Source organism: Sciurus vulgaris (genome assembly GCF_902686455.1).
Source record: "Sciurus vulgaris genome assembly, chromosome: 9".
NCBI classification, from domain to species: domain Eukaryota; kingdom Metazoa; phylum Chordata; class Mammalia; order Rodentia; family Sciuridae; genus Sciurus; species Sciurus vulgaris.
Window position 1 is genome coordinate 139,533,183 of NC_136469.1, and position 18,953 is coordinate 139,552,135.

An 18,953-nucleotide genomic window follows, 5' to 3' on the forward strand; every position below is an offset into this window, starting at 1 on the left:
TAGTGGTGTCAAGTGAGAGGCAGCAGCCCAGCTGCCATCCAGATGGAACTCATTTGTTTACTTATTTAACAAGCACTTGTAGTTCCAGGCACTATTCTAGATGGTTATAAATAATAATTCAGTTAAGCCTGCTACTTCCATAGCTTAGGAGTGGAGCCTGGCTGGAGGCACAGTTCCAGACTCCCTCCCCAGAAACAGTAGGGCAAATGAGTGGTGTCCATGATCTGCTCCAGCACCCCCCTCGACCGGTCAACTGTCCACGTCATCACACTATAAGCACAGCCGCAGGAAGCCCGTCACCATTGTAGCCAGGCCAATGCCTTGCAGCATCAGGATCCAGTCCAGTCTGCCCTGCACTCACCCCAGGCAGATCTCCCAGGTACCACCAGCCCTAACAGCAAAGGTCAGACTGTCCTTCTCCTGCTCTGCCTGAGGTTCTCCTGTGGACACCCTGAACCTGCCCACAGCCCTGAGCATCTTCTCTTCATCACTTGTGTGACCACAGTCCCTAATCCACGTCTCCATCTCTCCCTGTTCATCACGGGCTCTCTGTTCTTCCTGCCGACACCATCTTTCTGTCCCCTGGCATCTGGACAATCTTGAGGACCTCCGGCTTTCTCCTTCCTAGCTTCAGATCTTCACAAACGGAGAGAACTTCCGTGGCTTCTTGTCCTGAGTACACAGGGAAGCATTTATTTGGAAGGATGTAAGCAGGCTGCCTAGCCTCATCCTTGGCCTCGTGTCCCACCTGTGCACCAGGTCTCTGTCCCTGCCTTTCCAGTCTCTTGCAGCTGCATAAACAGCTCTGTCTGCGTGGACTGTGCATCCCACACCCTCTCACTGCTCACCACCCCCGCCACGTCACCACTACTGAGATGGTGTAGGACAGTCACACGAGTATCAACTCAGGAGCCAGGAAACCCACATCAGCTTTCAACTCAAATACTTGCTGGGTGGCCTCATGTCACCTCACCTTTGTGCTCCTCAGTGTCCCATCTTTAAAGTGGAATGATACTGTTATGTTACAGAGGTATTGGAAGGAACAAATGAGCTAAGTTGTGGGAAGCCCTTGTTTTTTCCCACTTTTTTTATTGGTGTATTATAGTTGCACATAATGATGGGAATCCTTGTTACGTATTTGAACATGCACACAATAAAGCAATATATTTGGCCATTATCACTCCCCAGCACTGTCCCCTGCTCCCCACCTCCCACCCTTTGGTTCCTTTCCTCTACTGAGCTCCCTTTGATTTTTGGGAGAAGTCCTCATTACTGTGGCCCTGGCAAGCCCTCTAGTGTGCTGTCCTCCCTCCCGCAAACGACCAGCCCCGTCCCCAGACCTCCTATACGTACCTCTGTTTCTTCTTTCGCTGAACAGCATTTCTGTGTATTTCCAGTCTCTCACCTCACAGGGAACTCCTGGAGAGCAGGGACTGTGTTTGTCTATCCAATATTTGGCACTGGGCATGACAAGGACAAGGACTTCAGCAAAGGTTCAAGATAGCAGCAAGTGAGTCTGTCTTCAGCTGGGTTCTCACACACACATCCTGGCTTGGAGAGGTCAGGGAGTTGAAGTAGGACATTCGACCACACCGGGAGGAGGGTCAAGAGAGGGGATGTAGAAGGAAAGTATCTTGGCTTATGTCCACTAGCAAGAGACACAACCACGTCTGAAACAGATGATGTCTGCTTGCAAAATCTGCAGCAGGATGGCTAAGCATTCCCTTGTCAAAAGATGGACAAAGAAATGAAAGAAACAGATTACACTTTTGACCAAGAAAGTTGGATGGTGATAGCCCTGTGGAGACCTTTACAGAAGAAATGGAAGACTCAACTAGGGGCTTAGAGGAGCGCTGCCCGGGCATGTGGGTTGGAGAGTAGGCAGGACCTTCTGCGGGTACAGAGCATGACCACTAATCCCAGCAAGTTGAAATCATACCATTTGCTAAAAGGCTTCAAATTGGTACAGCAGTTGGATCGTTGGATTTCGGAACAGGAAGTCGTTGAATTAGACGTGTATCATTACATGTGCTTTCCACCATGGCGCTCGCGGCTCAGTTTGCCATTTTTATGCAGAATGGTGTTTCCTTTACTCTCTGAAAGACTGGGGGGTCATCCTAGGTAATTTTACCCACCCAAATTTATTGCCCTACCAGCTCACTGAGAATCTAAACTCTTAATTTAAGAGTCATCTCTACTGAAAAATTGTAAAGCACGTGATCAAAGTCAGGCACTTTCAGCTCCAGCATGAACCCTGGCTTCAAGTTGCATATTAGGCACCCATTTCATTCCCCCAAGTCCTGAGCTTCCTTATCTGTTCACCTATGAAATGTAAATAGTACCAACATCACAAGTCAGGCTCTGAGATTTGAATAAGGTGACAATGTTAAGTTGGGAAAATTGTGAAGAACTGTCCATGTATAACAGAAGCCCACCTAAGCCTCCCCTGGAGAATAATAGGGGTCTCTGAAAAATTTCCCAGGACATTGGATAAGGAATCATCTCACGTTGAGGACAGAGAAAACCCCAAGAGCTGCAGTCAGTAGACTGGAGGCCCAAAGGAGCCAGTGCGAGATTCCAGTGTGAGTCCTGAGAATCAGGGGAGCCAGTGGTATGAGAAATTGGGCTCAAGCCTCCATAAGAGCCGGTGTTTTCAGTCTCAGTCTGAAGGTCAGAAAGACTGAGGTCCCAGCCCAAGCAAACAAAGAAAAGGGTCCCCTCCTGACCAGCCTTGTGTTCTATCCTCATAGCCAACTAATTGGATAAACCCACCTTCCATATTAGGAAGGGGCAACGAATGTCATCTCCTTCAGAAACTCCCTCAGACACAGCCAGAATAATGTTCGGCCAAGTGACTGAACACCTCCTGGCCAGTCAAGAAGTCCCAAAGTTAACCTTCGCAGCGAGAGTCCCAGAAAGTTCCTTCACAGGGAAGTAAAAGGGTGCTCACTCACCTTTGCTTGAAGATTTTGGCTGGAAGCCAGGCATGGTGGCTCTGGAGGCTGAGGCAAGAGAATCACAGGTTCAAAGTCAGCCTCAGCCACTTAGCGAGGCCCTAAATAACTTAGTGAGACCCTAAGCAACTTAGCAAAGCTCTAAGCAACTTAGAGAGACTGTCTCAAATATTAAAAACAAAAAGGGCTGGGGATGTTGCTCAGTGGTTAGGCACCCCTGAGTTCAATTCCCACACACACACACACAAATAATTTTGGTTGGAGGGTGCAAATATCTGATAAATACAAGAATTTTGGAAGGAGTGCTATCTATCAAGAGACAGAAGACACAGGTGGATCCGAGCATGCAAAGAAGAATAGCAAAAGCAGCAGGAGTGAAATTAGCTTCACAGATTTTTCTGAAATATGACCAAGATTGCCTTACGTGTATCGTCACGTTTCATCCTCCACTAGTCGTCCATTCATTTATTTATATTTTCACTCGTGAACCTTCACTGAGAGCACAGTAATGGTCCAGATGTTACTCCAGGTACAAGGGCCAAAAAATCGACTACAGTACAGACCTTTTCCACAAATGCCCCTAGAAATTTAACCATGTTTATGAATCCCTCCAGGGAGATACGTTCATGACATCTGAGGATTGCTGGTTTGGAAAATGCTTTGATTGTTATCTGGTACAAACCTTCACTACCCAGGATGCCAGCATCACCCAAGGGACCATCCGTATATTGTCACAGCTACATAGACAGGAACACATCAGTCACCTCCACCAGAACCAGTGTTCCATCCCTCCCCCGCTTTCCTAGGGTCTTCAGTCCAAACCAAACTGCCACTTGCAGTTTTTACCCCCACCATCCTATTTATGTCACAGAAATCCACACAAAATAATCAACACTTCCATGGACACAGATTCTGCTCCTGTCTCTCGGTTCCCCTCTGATGATCACAAGGATGAAGATGATGGTGATAATGATGCTCAACCACAGTTTTTAAATAACTCTTTTATAATTAGCTTCATTTTATTCTCACAACTCAAAACATTTCAAATGAGGTGCCCAATGGCCAATTATGTAGGCCCAACTCAAGAAAGGTTCATAGTTTTCTCACTGTCTCTCAGGAAGTGGGGGCCAAGGTGGGTTTGAAACCATTTGAGTGACTCGCTAGTCCATCATCTGTGTACTACATTTGGGAAGCTAACCTAAATGGAGGCAGAGAGCGATGAAAAAGCAAATTGATCTTCTGCACCCTCCAAGGCCCTCCCAACTACGGAAAGGACGAGCTCAGGATGGAAGCCATCCTCCTTGGACGCCTGACCTTAGGAAGTGAATTGCTTTCAGGAATGACCATGCTGTCACCCAGTAACACAGTTTTTGTTTTCAATGCACTTACACTTACAAATACTGCCGTGGCTTCTTTTGTTTTCCAAGAGAGAGGACAGACTCCTGGACACCTTGGCACAACTCTTAAGTTACCCATTCTGACTCTTAAAATATCAATAGTTCTCCAGGTGCCACAGTTCTCCAGCATTTATTCCCCTGGATCCCAGAAGTTAAGTGTGCTGGGCCAGGACTCAGAAATTCCTGGTGGGCAACTTGAGGTGGGAGCTGGCAGGAAGCTGGCAGTGTTGGTGAGATTCCCTCCTGGACCCTCTGTGCTAGCTCTGCAAACCCAGGTGCTCAGACTTTTCTTGAAGGAGATTGGCGCTAAGATTTCCTTTGCATTCATGTGTGTGTGGAATCATTCACCATGGCAGGGAATGTAGCACAGGTGGAGGGTGTGGACAGCGGGCTGGGAAGCAGACATGAGGGGCAGCACAGGAAGCAGACGCAGCTCAGGTGGACTGCATCTACCACAAGAGCTGGATCTGTGCCAAGGGCCACAGGCCAAAGAGCAGCAGGACCAAGAGGACCTGGGTCCCACCTGACCCAGACTCCAGGGTGAGCTTCCCCCTCTTCTGGCCCCAAGGACAACCTAAAGTTATAACTGGTTAGCTGAAGGCCACACTTGTCCCAACTGGTGGGATAGAAGCTCAGTAGAATCTTGGAGTGTCCTTGGCTACTCTTATGTTGGTGGGGCTAATGCTGCTGAGAAGTCTGATGTGGTAATTGTACAGGCATGTGTCAATGGCAGGGTCCTAGGGATGACTCCCCCAACTCAGCCACAGATGTCAGCAAAGGCTGAGGAGGAGCGTGCACCACGCTGGGAAAGGCCTCGCATATCCCACTCTATCATCTCAAGCACTATTTAAACAAAGGAGAGCTGCTATTTGTATTATCTTGACCTCCAGAGTGGCAAGATGTTTCAGCCATGGTCTTCCCATTCTGTAACACATGGTTATGGTCAATTCTATTTGTATCCCCAGGAAACCTCAGGAAATTAACTTGAAATCACATTTTTAAAAAACAATTGAGCACTTTTTCATGTATTTGTTGTTCACCTGTGTATCTTCTTCTGTGAAATGTCTGCCCAGTTCCTTAGCCCATTCATTGACTGGGTTCTTTGTATTTTGGGTGTAAAGTGTTTTAAGTTCTTTATAAACTTTGGAGATTAGTCCTCTGTCTGAGGTGTGTGTGGAAAAGATTTTCTCCCACTCTGTAGGCTCTTTTTTCACATTATTGATTGTTTCCTTTACTGAGAAAATCTTTTTAGCTTGAATCAATCCCATTTATTGATTCTTGCTTTTATTTCTTTTGCTATGGGGGTCTTGTTAAGGAAGTCTGGTCTTAAGCCAATGTGATGGAGACTCGGGACTACTTTTTCTTCTATTTGGTGAAGGGTCTCAGGCCTAATTCCTAGATCCTTGATCCATTGTGAGTTGAGTTTTGTACAGGGTGAGAGAAAGGGGTTTTATTTCATTTTACTGCATATGGATTTCCAGTTTTGCCAGCACCATTTGTTGAAGAGGCTATCTTTTCTCCATTGTAAGTTTTTGGAACCTTTGTCTACTATGAGATAACTGTACTTATGTGGGTATGTCTCTGTGCCTTCTATCCTGTACCACTGGTCTACCTGTCTATTTTGGTGACAATACCATGCTGTTTTTGTTACTATTGCTCTATAGTAGAGTTTAAGGTCTGGTATTGTGATACCTCCTGCATCACTCTTCCTGCCCAGGATTGCTTTTGCTATTCTGGGTCTTTTGTTCTTCCAGATGAATTTCATTATTGCTTTCTCTATTTCTATGAGAAATGTCAGGTGGTCAACAAATATATGTAAAAGTGCTCATCATCCCTAGTAATTAGAGAAAGCAAATTAAAACCACCCTAAGATTTTATCTAACTCCAATTAGAATGGTTATTATCAAGAACACAAGCAATAATAAGTGTTGGCATAGATATGGGGAAAAAGGCACATTCACACATTGCTGGTGGAGTTGCAAATTGGTGCAGACACTCTGGAAAGCAGTATGGAGATTCCTCAGAAAATTTGGAATTTGACCCAGGTATCCCACTCCTCAGTTTATACCCAAAGGCCTTAAAATCAGCATACTACAGTGATGCAGCCACATCAGTGTTCATAGCAGCTAAATTCACAATAGCTAGATTGTGGAACCAACTGAGATGCCCTTCAGTTGATGAATGGATAAAGAAACTGTGGTATATATACACAATGGAATATATGAAGATGAATAAAATTATAGCATTTGCTGGTAAATGGATGAAGCTGGAAAATATCATGCTAAGTGAAATAGGCCAAGCCCAAAAAACCAAAGGCTGAATGTTTACTCTGATAAGTGGATGATGATATGTAAGAGGCAGGGTCGGGGGTGGGGGGGAAGAGAGGAATGAAGGAACTTTGAATGGTGTAGAGGAAAATGGGGTGGGAGAGGGTGGGGAATGGAAAGACAGTAGAATGAAACGGACAGTATTACCCTATGTATATGTATGATTACATGAATGGTGTGAATCTACATTGTGTACAACCATAAATGAAAAGCTGTACCCCACTTGTGTACAATGAATCTAAATGCAGTCTGTAAAAATAAAAAAAATTAATTAAAAAAATTGTTTTAATGAGAATAAGAAAAGATATGAATTCTATATGATGTATCAAAGTACATTCCACTGTCATGTATAACTAATTCAAATGAATAAAATAAAAATTTTTTAAAAAGAGGTATGAAACTAGAGTCTGATGGTATTTCTGTATGAAAGTAGTTTTTCTACAGGGATTACGAAAAAAATGGTATTTCAGAGTGACAAACAGGTGGCCCTGTGTCAGTCTCCTGGGACTCCTATAACAAGGACTGCAATCTGGGTGACTTTCAACAATAGGTTTTATTTTCTTAGGATTCTAGGGTCTGATTCTGAAATCAAGGTGCTGGCGGGTCCACGCCCCCTAGGAAGCCTCCAAGGGAGGTCCTTCCTTGCCCTCCGCGCTTCTGGTTGCCGGGCACTGGGGCCATGTCCTCCCGCGTGTCTCAGCCTTCACGTGCCGCTCTCTTTCTCTGTCTCCCATTGTGTGGGGCCCGCCCTGGTCACCTCATCTTGACTTTACTATCTTTCCAGATTGGGTCACCTTCTGATCTGCTGGGAGCTAGGACTACAGCATATCTCTACTACAGGGGACGCAGTTCAACTCATAACAGGCTCCAGCACCAAAGTGCCACTGACCCGAGCAAATCCAACCTTTGATCACAACCAACTCCTGCAGCAACCTTTCCCCATGAACACCATCAGGCTCATTATCACGTGGCTTTCACACATCACTGTCCCTTTGGCCCCCATTGTTAGGATGTGCTAGACCCAAGGACAGCCAGATAAAGCAGTGGTCTTGCAAGCCCAGCGCTTCCACAGGGCCCAGGAATGGGTGGTGCTTCCCAGCCGAAATGTTTCGGCCTGAACACCAGCAGTCCTGCATGACAGCCCTGCCCCTGGTTAACCGATTAGAATAGCAGCTCAATCCATAGTAGGCACTCTCAGTACAGAAGCCAAACCTTCATCTGAGACCCAGGATCAACACACGGAGGCTGCATATTCAGATCATTTGGCACCACTTGGGAAGTCTGCTCAGCCCTTTCTTTTTCTCTTTTTTGTCTGCTAATTTACAAGGCTGAGCAAGGGCTGCTGAGAACGCTGGGAACAGATTGTGCGATTACAGAGACAGACCTGGCCTCGTGCAGCTTCTATCAGTCTTTATTAATATTCATCCAGCATCAGGTTTGTTCCTGGGGGTGTTCTACGTGGCAGATTTGGGGAGAAACCAACCCCTACACGTTTTAAGAACATTTTCCACTCTCTCCTTAAAGTGCCTTAGAATGCTCTCCTCTGCATTTTCCATTTGTATAAGCTTTTTCTCAGGACCCTACTCCTCTTGCTCTACGTTGTAAAATACCTTTAGTGTTTTTGATGTGGGGATCTGACCCACACATCATTATGAGCTATGCTTCTACTGGCTCTTTCAAGACCCCAGAGTTGCAGAATGTCCTTAAAAGGAGGCTGGGAAAGAACCCCAGCCCTACTGTCTCTGGCACAGGGTCAGCACTGCTGATGGGGGCATGGTCCTGACTTTTAACTTTGCTGCTCCTCTGCTCCCTCCCCTTCAGGATGGAAACAATGCCAGCAAAGGCTTCCACCTGAAGGTGAGAGATCAGAGCTGCCCTTGCTCGCTGGGCAGGACCCAGCAAGGGCTTTAAGCTAATGTCTTTGAGTCTCAAAACTAGTATTAGAAGTTATGTGCATGATAGGCTAAAATGCAAATGAAGGAAAACAAAGGGCAGAGAAGCCTTTGAAAACCATCCATCACTCCACATATATGAGCTATTATTGCTCCTGTTTGTCTTAAAGAGAGGAAAGTACTCCAGGTTTCCTTCTCTTTCCCTCAAAAAAGCAAAAAGTAAAAAGTGAAGGACTCAGAATGAGGCGGGGCAGTTACAGGCCTGTCCCTGCAGAAGCCAAAGGTCCCGCTGCATTGTGGGTGCTCACCTTGGCCTTCGCCTGGGTTCCGAGTCCTTCTGTGTCCCACCCCCAGCTTGCTCGGCAAGCCTACCAGAGGCTCCTCCGCCAGCCCCTGTGCTGCCTTCTGATTAATCTAAGTCTTGCTTCAAGACCTGCACCCAGCCTGTGTGAGGACAGATGGTGTGGGCCCTTTGCCCTGCCAATTTAGCAACCCTGGCAATGATTTCAGTCCCTGCTTAGAGAGGGAGTGATTTTGCCTACATGGTTTAAAAATACTACCGTGTTTTTAACCTCGGGGAAAAGTGTTTGGCAAACAACCCACAGCAGATTTTGCTTTTTTTTTTTTTTTTTTTGTGGATGATGTCACATCCCCGGCCAGATTTATCTACACAAGAACAAGGCTCTGCACAAGAAAAATGGCAAGCTATAGCGATCATTAAAAAAATTAAAAAAAAAATAAATAAATAAACATGTAAAGTTAGGAGACAGCTATGCTGAACTGGAAAGAGATTTCTTCCTCCGAGTCACTGTGTCCTCAGCCACCCCACCTCGTCAGGACTCTAGTTTCTCATTTAAAAACGAGAGGTTTAGATGACAGTCTTTCAGCCAACTATTGCTGGGTGATGCCAGTTAAGGTCTTAGCGTTATAAAGGATTCCAAGGTGAGAAATAATTACAGCCACCTTCAAGAAGCCTTGAGTTTAAACACATACACCCGCAAAGCCCAGCCTTTCCTCAGGAACCCCTCATGATGCTCCTCTTACTAGGTTTTATGCTTCGGATCAGGACTGTCCCCCAAGGCTGTGTCGAAGGCTTGGTCCCCAGGCAGCCTGTTCAGAGGTGGGGCTTTGGGCAGTGATAGATCACTGGGGCGCTGACCTCATGGGTGGATTAGTCCAATGACAGATTCAGAGCTGAACAGACTGGTGGGCGGTGTGGAAACTAGGAGGTAAGCCTCAGTGGAGGAAATGGGTCCTTGGGAGCACGGCCGAGCGGACCATATCTCACCCAGCTTCTCTCTCGCTCCCCACCCCTCTCCCCTTCCTGACTGCCTTGAGGTGGATATTCATGACCACATCCTCCCCACCACAATGTCCGTTCCACTTCACCACATGGGACCAACCAACCGTGGACTGACGCGTCTGGAACCACGAAATAAATCTTTCCTCCGTCAAGTTGATCTTCTCAGGTGTTGAGTCCCAGCAGGGAAAACTGTTGGCACACCTGGAAGTCTCTTTCCTCCAGGGCCACCCCAGGCTGGGTCCTTCTCATCGCTCAGACCTCAGCTCAAGTGTCGCCTCACCCAGATTCCACCCCAGACCACCTTATACAAAGACCCCACCCCCATATCTCTGTCTGTGTCGTCCCTTCATGGAACTGCACCCTGCTCTGGGTCACTGGCATGCAGGTACAATAACGGTCAACACCTGTGACACTGAGGCCTGTCCCCATGGCCTCCACAGGACATGACTACTTAGGTACTCCAGCCTTCTTGGTGCCAAAGTTGAGAGGGGACGGAGGGGGTGAACTGAGCTCTCGCCAGCGTTGTGAGAACTCAGTGACTGATCCTCCTCTTTCAGATGTGAGACGGCAAGATAATACCCGCACAGAGGCATTGTTGTGCGTGTCTGTGAAGTGCCCGCGACAATTACGGAGTGTGCTGGGTCTTAATTAACATGATCCTCAGCAGGCCCTCTGGAGAACGGTGCCTGAAGTCAGCAGTGGGTTTGGAATTCATGGAGATTTATTCACTGATGGTCTGCCTATCATGTCTGTGAGTGAAGAATTGGGAACATCAAAGGAATTCAAGGCAGAGTTTAGGGAAGAGCTCTTTCTACATTATCGCCTCTACTGCATGATATCTAAAGAACTTAGACACGAATGACACACAACCAGGCTCAGAAATAAATGCAAACTCTGAAACCCATTGTGCTCAGACTGACCCCCCACCCCCACCCCGTGACATGTGCTTGTAGGCGGAGCTCTGGGCTCACCCACGTCAGGTCCCTCCTTCCTGTGCGAGGCCTCAGTCGGGTGGTTGGAGCAGGAACTGGGGGACACTGAGGATCCTGCCAGAGATAATGGACTCTCATGGAACATCCCACCACGGGGCCCCAGACAGCTGGATGCATTTGACTTGTTTATATTTGAGGCCTTTTTCCGGAAACTACTCCTTAGCAGTCATAAAAGTTTCCCGACTAGTGTCACAGAGCCACTGAGTCGGCCTGTCTGCAATCCAGCAAAGACACCACTTGGAAAAGTGTTCCTGGGAGGTGAAAGGAGAACTCAGCTGACAGCAGGGAGGGTCCACGTACCTCCTGAAAGGGAAGGGAGGCAGATGAGGCGGGAAGGACAATAGTGTGAGCTGAGCCCCTCTCAGGGTCCCGGGGGCCAATGCCTGCCTGCCTGAGGCACCAGTGACAAACCTCTGGGCTCACTGACCCAGGTCTCCACACAGGCCCCTCACGTCCTTGGTTAGCGATGTGTGGTTTGGATCCATCTTAGGAGACAGCTCTCAAGTAGGAATTTATAAAGCAGACAACACAGCCTCCTCCGAAGGGGCTGAAAACCCTCCCTGTGTGTCGGGGTGTGGGGGTGTGCCGTGGGGTGCGGACTCACCCTTGACGTCAGCCTGAGACCAGCTGCCTGAGAAGAGGAAGCCAAACACCGCAGGCACCAGGCTGCTTACCCAGCACCGGCCAGGACTTCTCTTCACAACTGAATTTATCTGGTTCAAAAAGAAACTACAGGAGCAGGAGCAGCAGGGAACAGCGGGAAGGTGGTGAGGTCAGGCCCTGCTGGCCATTCACTTCCCCCAGCACATGGCCTGGGTTCAGAGAGAGGAAGTGCATGAGGAGCGGAATCTGCTTCTGCACAGTGTATGCCTGAGAAAGTTCCCCAGGAGGAGCCGGCAGGAGGCGCTACACCGGCACTCTCTACTCCCCCTGCATTCTGTGTGAATCTAGAATCATTTCAAAATTAAAAGGCTAAAAATAAAATAATTTTTAAAGTATAGATTACAACGTCAGTTTCTCTTCATGTGCATAAAACTCACAGAAGTTGAAAAGCAAAATGCAAAGATCTCCTGTTTGAATGAGCTCCAGGTTGTTATTGTGTGCGTCTACCTGTGCCTGCAAGACGATTTCAGAATTTCATCCCTTTAATAATGATGGGAGGCCGGGAGTGTCACGCCCTTCATAAAGATGAGAGATGAGAAGATCCGTTAGTTTTGACAACTTACCTAAATGCATTCAGTGAGTGGAGCTGGGCAGGGTTTGACCTAAACCAGTGTAACCCAAAGCTGACGCACCTTACGATGCAGGCTCCCAAAAGGACGTGAAGGGTCAACATCTTCCTTTCCCAGCCGTCCCCAAAACAGTGACCCAACCTGAATATGATTTTCCTAAATGTCTTGTTTGGTGGTGTCCTCCTCCGCCGCCGCCTCCTTCTCTCTTCTTCTCCCTGTAATTCTTCTGCCTCACCTACTCAAGAGTTTCATGCCCCAAACGAATTAGCCAGAAAGTAAAAGCAACAAGCTCAGCAGGTCAAACTCAGACCCACCCCGCTCTGCACACACCACACATCCTTCATGCACAGAAGCAGTCTATCATTCATCCACCGGTGGTGACGGGTGACCCCAAATCTCCAGGGGGCACTGCAAGGGAGGCCCAGGGAAACAAAGGAGCTGATGTGACCCACATGCCCGGCACGGAGCTGGACCCTGCAGGAGGGAAGGATGGAGCCCTCAGTCACTCCTCCAACAGAAGCTGTGGTTCCTGTGCTACAGGCTGCCCACAGGACAGCCCAGTGCCTGGCCCCAGCCAGGTGACCTCTCAGCAAGACACCTGGACAATGGTAACCTGGTTGTCAGAACCAGACACCTCTGGATTGTTCCGGAGTGCGGTCCTATGACTCAAGGTCCCTGGGCTGTGCAGGCGGGAGGTGGAGTGAGCAGGGTGAGAGGCAGAGTCTGTGAAGGAATCGACACAAACCTCCATCCAAGAGCAGACGAACCAGGGGCCTGTCTCATCGTGGAATGTGGGGCAGACAGCAGGAAAGAGGAAGACGTCGGGCGGACCAGCGGGTGGCTGGCCGTGGACTTGGCAAGCACGAGGCCTGGGTCTGGGCTCTCCCTGCCTTCTCCGCACCCAGCCACCTTCTGCGGAAGGGAGGCTCCTGCAGTGAGCTCCCTCTCCCGCCAGGCCCTCCACAGGCTCCCTGGGCCCTGTTGTCCCCATGACGCCCTACCGAGTCCCTCCCACGTCCTCCTCTGCCCTGCCCTGCTGCCTTCCCTCTGCCTTCACGCTCCTTCCTTCTTTCACCCCTCCATTCCTTTCTTTCTTTCCCCCTCTTTCGCTCTAGCAAATCCCCGCTCACCCTACAGACCTCAGCTTTCCGTTGCCTCCCCAGGGAAGGCCCTCCTGAACGAGGCAGGGGAGGCACCAGCCTCTCCCACTCCGGGGCCCTCTTGGTTCCCACCCCACTGCATGCACATCTTGACCATCATTTCCTGTCCAATCCCTCTCACCCCACTAGATTCTAATCTCCGCGAGGACAGAGATGTCATCTTTCTTCTCCACTCAATATCCCCACGCCTAGCCTAGAGCCTGGCAGATGGTAGGTAGAGGGGTGAATGAACGTCGGAGCAGACCCAACTCTAGCATTTATCACAGCTGGTAGTTCTACACGTTTGTGAAGTTTGTTCCTTTATTTTTAACTCCTCCAGACTCCAAGGACAAGGATTAGGTATGTCTTTCACCCAGTGGTATTTTTAGTACCTACCGAGTGCTGGATATATAACAAATATTTAATAGATAATAAATGACACGTGCATGATAGTCCCAAAAGAGAGGCTATCAATGTCACCTATGCTACTAACCACTCTCACTCTACCAAACCGTCTCAACTCTTCCTTGAGACTTGGAATATCTCTACACTCCAGCCACTGATGAGACGTGACCACCAGTTTTTAGGTTATTATTCAAAAAAGACGACAATCTATTCTTCTGTGTCCAACACTTAGAGAGGTCTCTTCATGAGTTCACTCAGGATGAATAAAAACCAGGAGCTGCATTTGGCCAGTGTGACCCTAGCAAACAAGATGTCTCCGAGACGGCACAGGCAGGTGCCCGTGGTGGTCCCTCTGCATCGAGTTCCAAGTCCACCGTGAAAATGAGTCTGGGTGGACCTGCTGCAGGATGAGCAGCCTTGTGGTGGAGAACTCAGGCACCTGGCTGATTTCCTGCCACCAACAGAGGTGGGAATGTGACAATCCTGGATCATCCAGGTGCCCACCAACCCGTCAGCTCAGACCCAACCACGTGCTGTGGTGTGAATGGTATCCTCTCTAAATTCACATGTGGAAGTCCTGGAACCTCAGAATGGAACCTTAGTTGGAGACAGGTTCTTTGGAAAGGCCCAGTTAAAATGAGACCACAGGGTAGACGCTAGTTCAACGTGACTGTGTCCTCTCAAGAAGGGGAAACTCGACCCAGAGAAAGAGAATGCTATGTGGAACCAACCTAGGTGTCCTTCAACAGATGAATGGATAAAGAAAATGTGATATATATACACACACACAATGGAATATTACTCAGTCTTAAAGAAGAATGCAATTATGGCATTTGCAGGTAAATGGATGGAGTTAGAGAATATCATGCTAAGTGAAAAGCCAAACCCAAAAAAACAAAGACCAAATGTTTTCTCTAATACGTGGATGCTAATTCACAATAAGGTCGGGGGTGGCATTAGGGAAGAATAGAATTACTTTATATTAGGTAGAGGGGAGTGAGGGAGGGGAAGGGGGATGGGGGTAGGAAGGATAGTAGAGTGAAACAGACATTATTACCTCATGTACATGTGTGACTGCATGGCCCATGTGATCCTACAACATGTACAATCAGAAAAATGTGAAATTATATGCCATTTATGTATGATTTCTCAAAATGCATAAATGCATTCTACTGTCAAGTATAACTAACTAGAACAAATTTAAAAATTTTAAAAAGCATATCTTGAACTAGAAGAAAGAGGAGGGTAAAACAGGGCATGTTTCCAAAATAAGTAATCATTGAATTATTTAAAAAAAAAAAAGAAAACTGAAGAACAACAGCCGCCGACCAGTTTAGAAGACACGTGTGACAGACCTTCCATCGGCACTCAGCAGGGACCTTTCCTGCCGACCGCTTGATCTCAGACTCCAGTCCCCAGAACCCTGTGACCACAAAGTTCTGTTATTGCAGTCACCAGGGTATAGGACTGTGTTATGGGAACACTAGCAAATTGATAAGGGTCCAGACCAAAATAACTGACCGAGCGACCACACATTGGTGAACTGATGGCATGGCTACTGCGTTAAGCCCCGAGTGCAGCACTAACACTAATTGGTAAAGTGAATAAATACTTGACTCTATCTAGGCTTGTGTTTTCACAATCACAAAATGTGGTGAAAGCCGGGCGCAGTGACGCATGCAGTGGCGCTGTGATCCCAGAGGCTCGGGAGGCTGAGACAGGAGGATGGGGAGTTCAAAGCCAGCCTCAGCTAGAGTGAGGCAGTAAGCAGCTCAGCGAGACCCTGTCTCTAAATAAAATGCAAAATAGGGCTGGGGATGTGGCTCAGAGATCGAGTGCCCTTAGTTCAAACCCCAGTACGCCCCCCAAAAATGTGATTAAAAATGCTTTATCACATGGTTACTAGTAAGTTACTTGCTCAGCCAACTTACAAGGAAAATGCTCCTATGTTTCTTAGCACACGAGTACCCGGCACAATTCACGTTCAGGGACGGCTTAGTTTAGTGCCACCTTTCAAAACCAAACCAGAGTTATTTACCCAACAAGCGAAGCTTCTTTCAATTCATTATAAATATCTGGGGGTTTATTATGTAATTCAACATCCATAACATCAATTTATCTAAAACTAAAGTGTGGAGTGACAAGTACCCAGAAGAGGACCAAGGGCCCAGGCGAGGACCCCCTTAGATACCGAGTTAGGCAGAAGGAACTCAAAGTGCCTCAAGCACCTAGTCTGTGCTGAACATATTGCTACACGATTTATTGACATCACTGTGTTCATTTCTGCAATAATTCTGAAATATAAGTATTGCTATCCCTCTATCATAGACAAGGGAATTAGTTGAGAAATAAATGACAATTTGCCCAATGTTGTCTTGACTAATAATGAACACAGCAAGAAGAGCCAGGCCTGTGTGTCCTCTCTGAAGGGCCGGGGCATGCATCCTGGACACTCAGGAAGCCACTGAGTCGCAGGGTGGTCAAGTGCAGTTTGCACATGGAGGAACCAATAGAGCCCCTGTTAGCTGTGAATGTTGCCCAGCAGTCTGCTTGAAGGCACTCTGGTGACTGTGAAGCGTCACCCAAGGCCGCTGTGTGACAGACAGGACAGCTCTGGGCTGGGACAGTGCCGCCTCTCACACCTTCATATGCGGCACTTCATCTCCATCTCATGGGGAGGAAGTCCTGCCTGCCCACAGGTCACGCCTCCCCAGGCCTGTGGCCTCATTTCACAGGAAACCAAAACTAAGACGGACAAGTGAGAAGGCTTCTGCAGAAGGACGCTGCGCAGCCCTGAGGACAGTCGGACCCCCACCGAGGACCCCCAGCTCCCTGGGCTCTCCACTGGGCTGTACGAGGGCCCCGTCATGAGACACGGTCACCACCGTCCTGGGCTTCTGGTACCATGCAGGCTGTTCAGGTAAAGCAAACAGGCCAGCTGCTTCTGAGGGGGGACTCTGGTGATCTCCCCATCGTAAATGATCCTCAGGAAAGAGAGCCACATCCTAAGGAAAGGCTTCCCTAACTTGCGATTCTGGGCCTCCTCTATAGCATCAAATGCATTAGAGGGAGCTGGCTTCCTTGGCCAGGATCCTAAAGCCCCCTTCATCTTGCAGGGAAAGGGTTCAAGATACCCACCCATACAAACTTCAAAGACTGCTCTTCCCAGAGCTTGGACCCCCAACCGTGTGCTGCTAAAGTCTAAAGACAGGCATGTCGCAGGCTTCCTGGATGACCTTCATTAGCACAGCCCCCTGGGAAGGCAGTCCCAAGTCAAAGGAGGTCGAGGTCGCTTAAAGCGGAGGCTGACTCCTGGAGCCCCAGGGAAAGGCATCTTCTACCTTCCAAGTGAGTGTGTTTCTCTCTGGGCTTTGCAGTGGAAGATGTAGCTGTGGAATCAGGCAGACATCCGGCCCCTCTCCGGGGCAGGGACCCGAGGGTGAGAGTGGAGGGGGTGAAATGCTTGCCCTCCAGTGGTGCCAGGAGACTTCTCCTCGGGGTTTTTCCCAGAGAGAACAAAGTGTGGCGAGAGAGGAAAGAGAGCGATCTGATTTAGGGTGCTGCGGCCGGACGGCTGTTCCTTCTCGGCCACTTCTTTGCTCTTCACCAATGTCTCTTGCCTGATGCTCCTGGGAGGCCGTCCGGTATCATTTCAGGATCAGGAAGGCGATAGCAGGTCTGGCTAATTGGAGACCTACCAGAGCATTGGCAAAGCTGCAGAAATACTCGGAGAAGTGTAAGATAAAATATGCCCTGGAGACGCAGGAAGGGCAGCTGGCACCTGCCAGCCGGGCTGAGTGTGAGCCCGCGTAACCTTGCCCCTGACCTCGAGGGCTCGCCATTATTTTCCCTGGGTCATAGATGAAGAATTCGAGGGGTCTAAGCAACATGTTCAAGTTTCCCCAGACAGTAATGAATTCAGCACCAGAATTCGAATCTAAATGGGCTCTCCCTGGAGGCTGATTGACAGGGTTAGTGCGCTGTTTGTTAGCAGCTTCATGGAGCTAACTATGGAATCCCCAGTCCCGGAGTGGTTGGTCTGTGGCATCTGACATCTTAATGGTGGCACTTCTGCTTCCTCTCTCCTTGTGGAAGACTCCCTGAACAAGCCATGCTGAAACCAAAAGCTGTGACTTTCTCCACCATCTGGCCAACCTAGGCCATAAAATCAGGAGACCCCATTTCTGGCTCATGTTGCTCATGTTCCAAGATAGTCAACTCCTGTCTTGGAAGACTGGGATTTGATGCCTGACGGAGTCTGTCAGGGTCATAACTGTTACTAGGACCAGGCATCTTTCTTTACCTCTGTTCCTGGATTCCGGCATCTTTGTAATGGAATAAGATCACATAAGTCTTGTATGGAAAATTATTTAGACATGATAATATGATATTTAAATGAAATATTATATAGAATATAGTATTACTTGACAGTATATACATAATAAATATTGGCTTATTTCTCTGTTACTTCTCATTCCTTGCCTGAGATCAGCTCTGACCTTATTCATTAAAACATGCCCACAGTTACTGTGGAGTTTATTAATACACACAACTGTATGAATATTTTAATAATCTCATTAGAGAATCATTATGTACCACAGTTGCATAGCTTTGTACAGTCCCCAGAGCCTATGAGGACATGTTTTCTCATTTAATGATCTTAACAACCTGATGAAGTAGAAGAGCATGTTTTAAATCAGTCAAAAGATGTTGAAACTGAGGCTCAGAGAAGTTGATTACAGTGCACAGCATGGTAAAATGGGAAGAGAAAGGGCTTTGAGATCAATCAAAACTGGATATGAATCTAGCGTGTGGCTTGTGTGGCTTTGGGTAAATGGCTGCATCTCTCTGATCTTCCTTTTGCTATTTCTGGTGATTTTTAATTTGAAACTGGGTTGACCAGTACACTTTGTGGGGTGCTGTGAGTTTGAGAAGTAACACAACCATGTGGACACAGAAGAGAGGCCCAGCAGATGGATGAACAGCAGAGGGGCAGCACTGTGCCTGAGGTCACAGGGAGCGCAACAGCAAGATGTACCAGCATCCTGCTCTGCATCCGGCTGCCTAAACCAGTTATGTCCCCACCACAAGCCACTGCCACCTTCTGCCACGGTCAGAGTTCTGCAGAGTCCCTCCAGGCTATGCCTAGCCCTCCAAGCACGGGAAAGAGAGAATGTGCAAAGGGATTAAATTATTAAACAGAGAGATATGTAGTGAATCTACTCACATCTAAGATTTGAACAGACTGAACCAAAATTCCAGTGATTTTGCAAAGCAAGTCATCACTAAAACTGAGAAGCATCAAGTATCAC

The 18,953-nt window shown here is 47.9% G+C and overlaps 1 protein-coding gene across 1 annotated transcript in view; it reads left to right on the forward strand.

The window, feature by feature from the left end:
* The first annotated feature begins 16,393 nt into the window (after window positions 1-16,393).
* Window positions 16,394-18,953, forward strand: part of CLNK (cytokine dependent hematopoietic cell linker) — a 158,471-nt gene continuing 155,911 nt past the window's right edge. Inside the window, exon 1 of the mRNA XM_079153986.1 lies at window positions 16,394-16,561. Within this exon, the coding sequence (XP_079010112.1) occupies window positions 16,547-16,561 (15 nt within the window). The 5' untranslated portion in view covers window positions 16,394-16,546. The remainder of the gene's footprint in view (window positions 16,562-18,953) is intronic.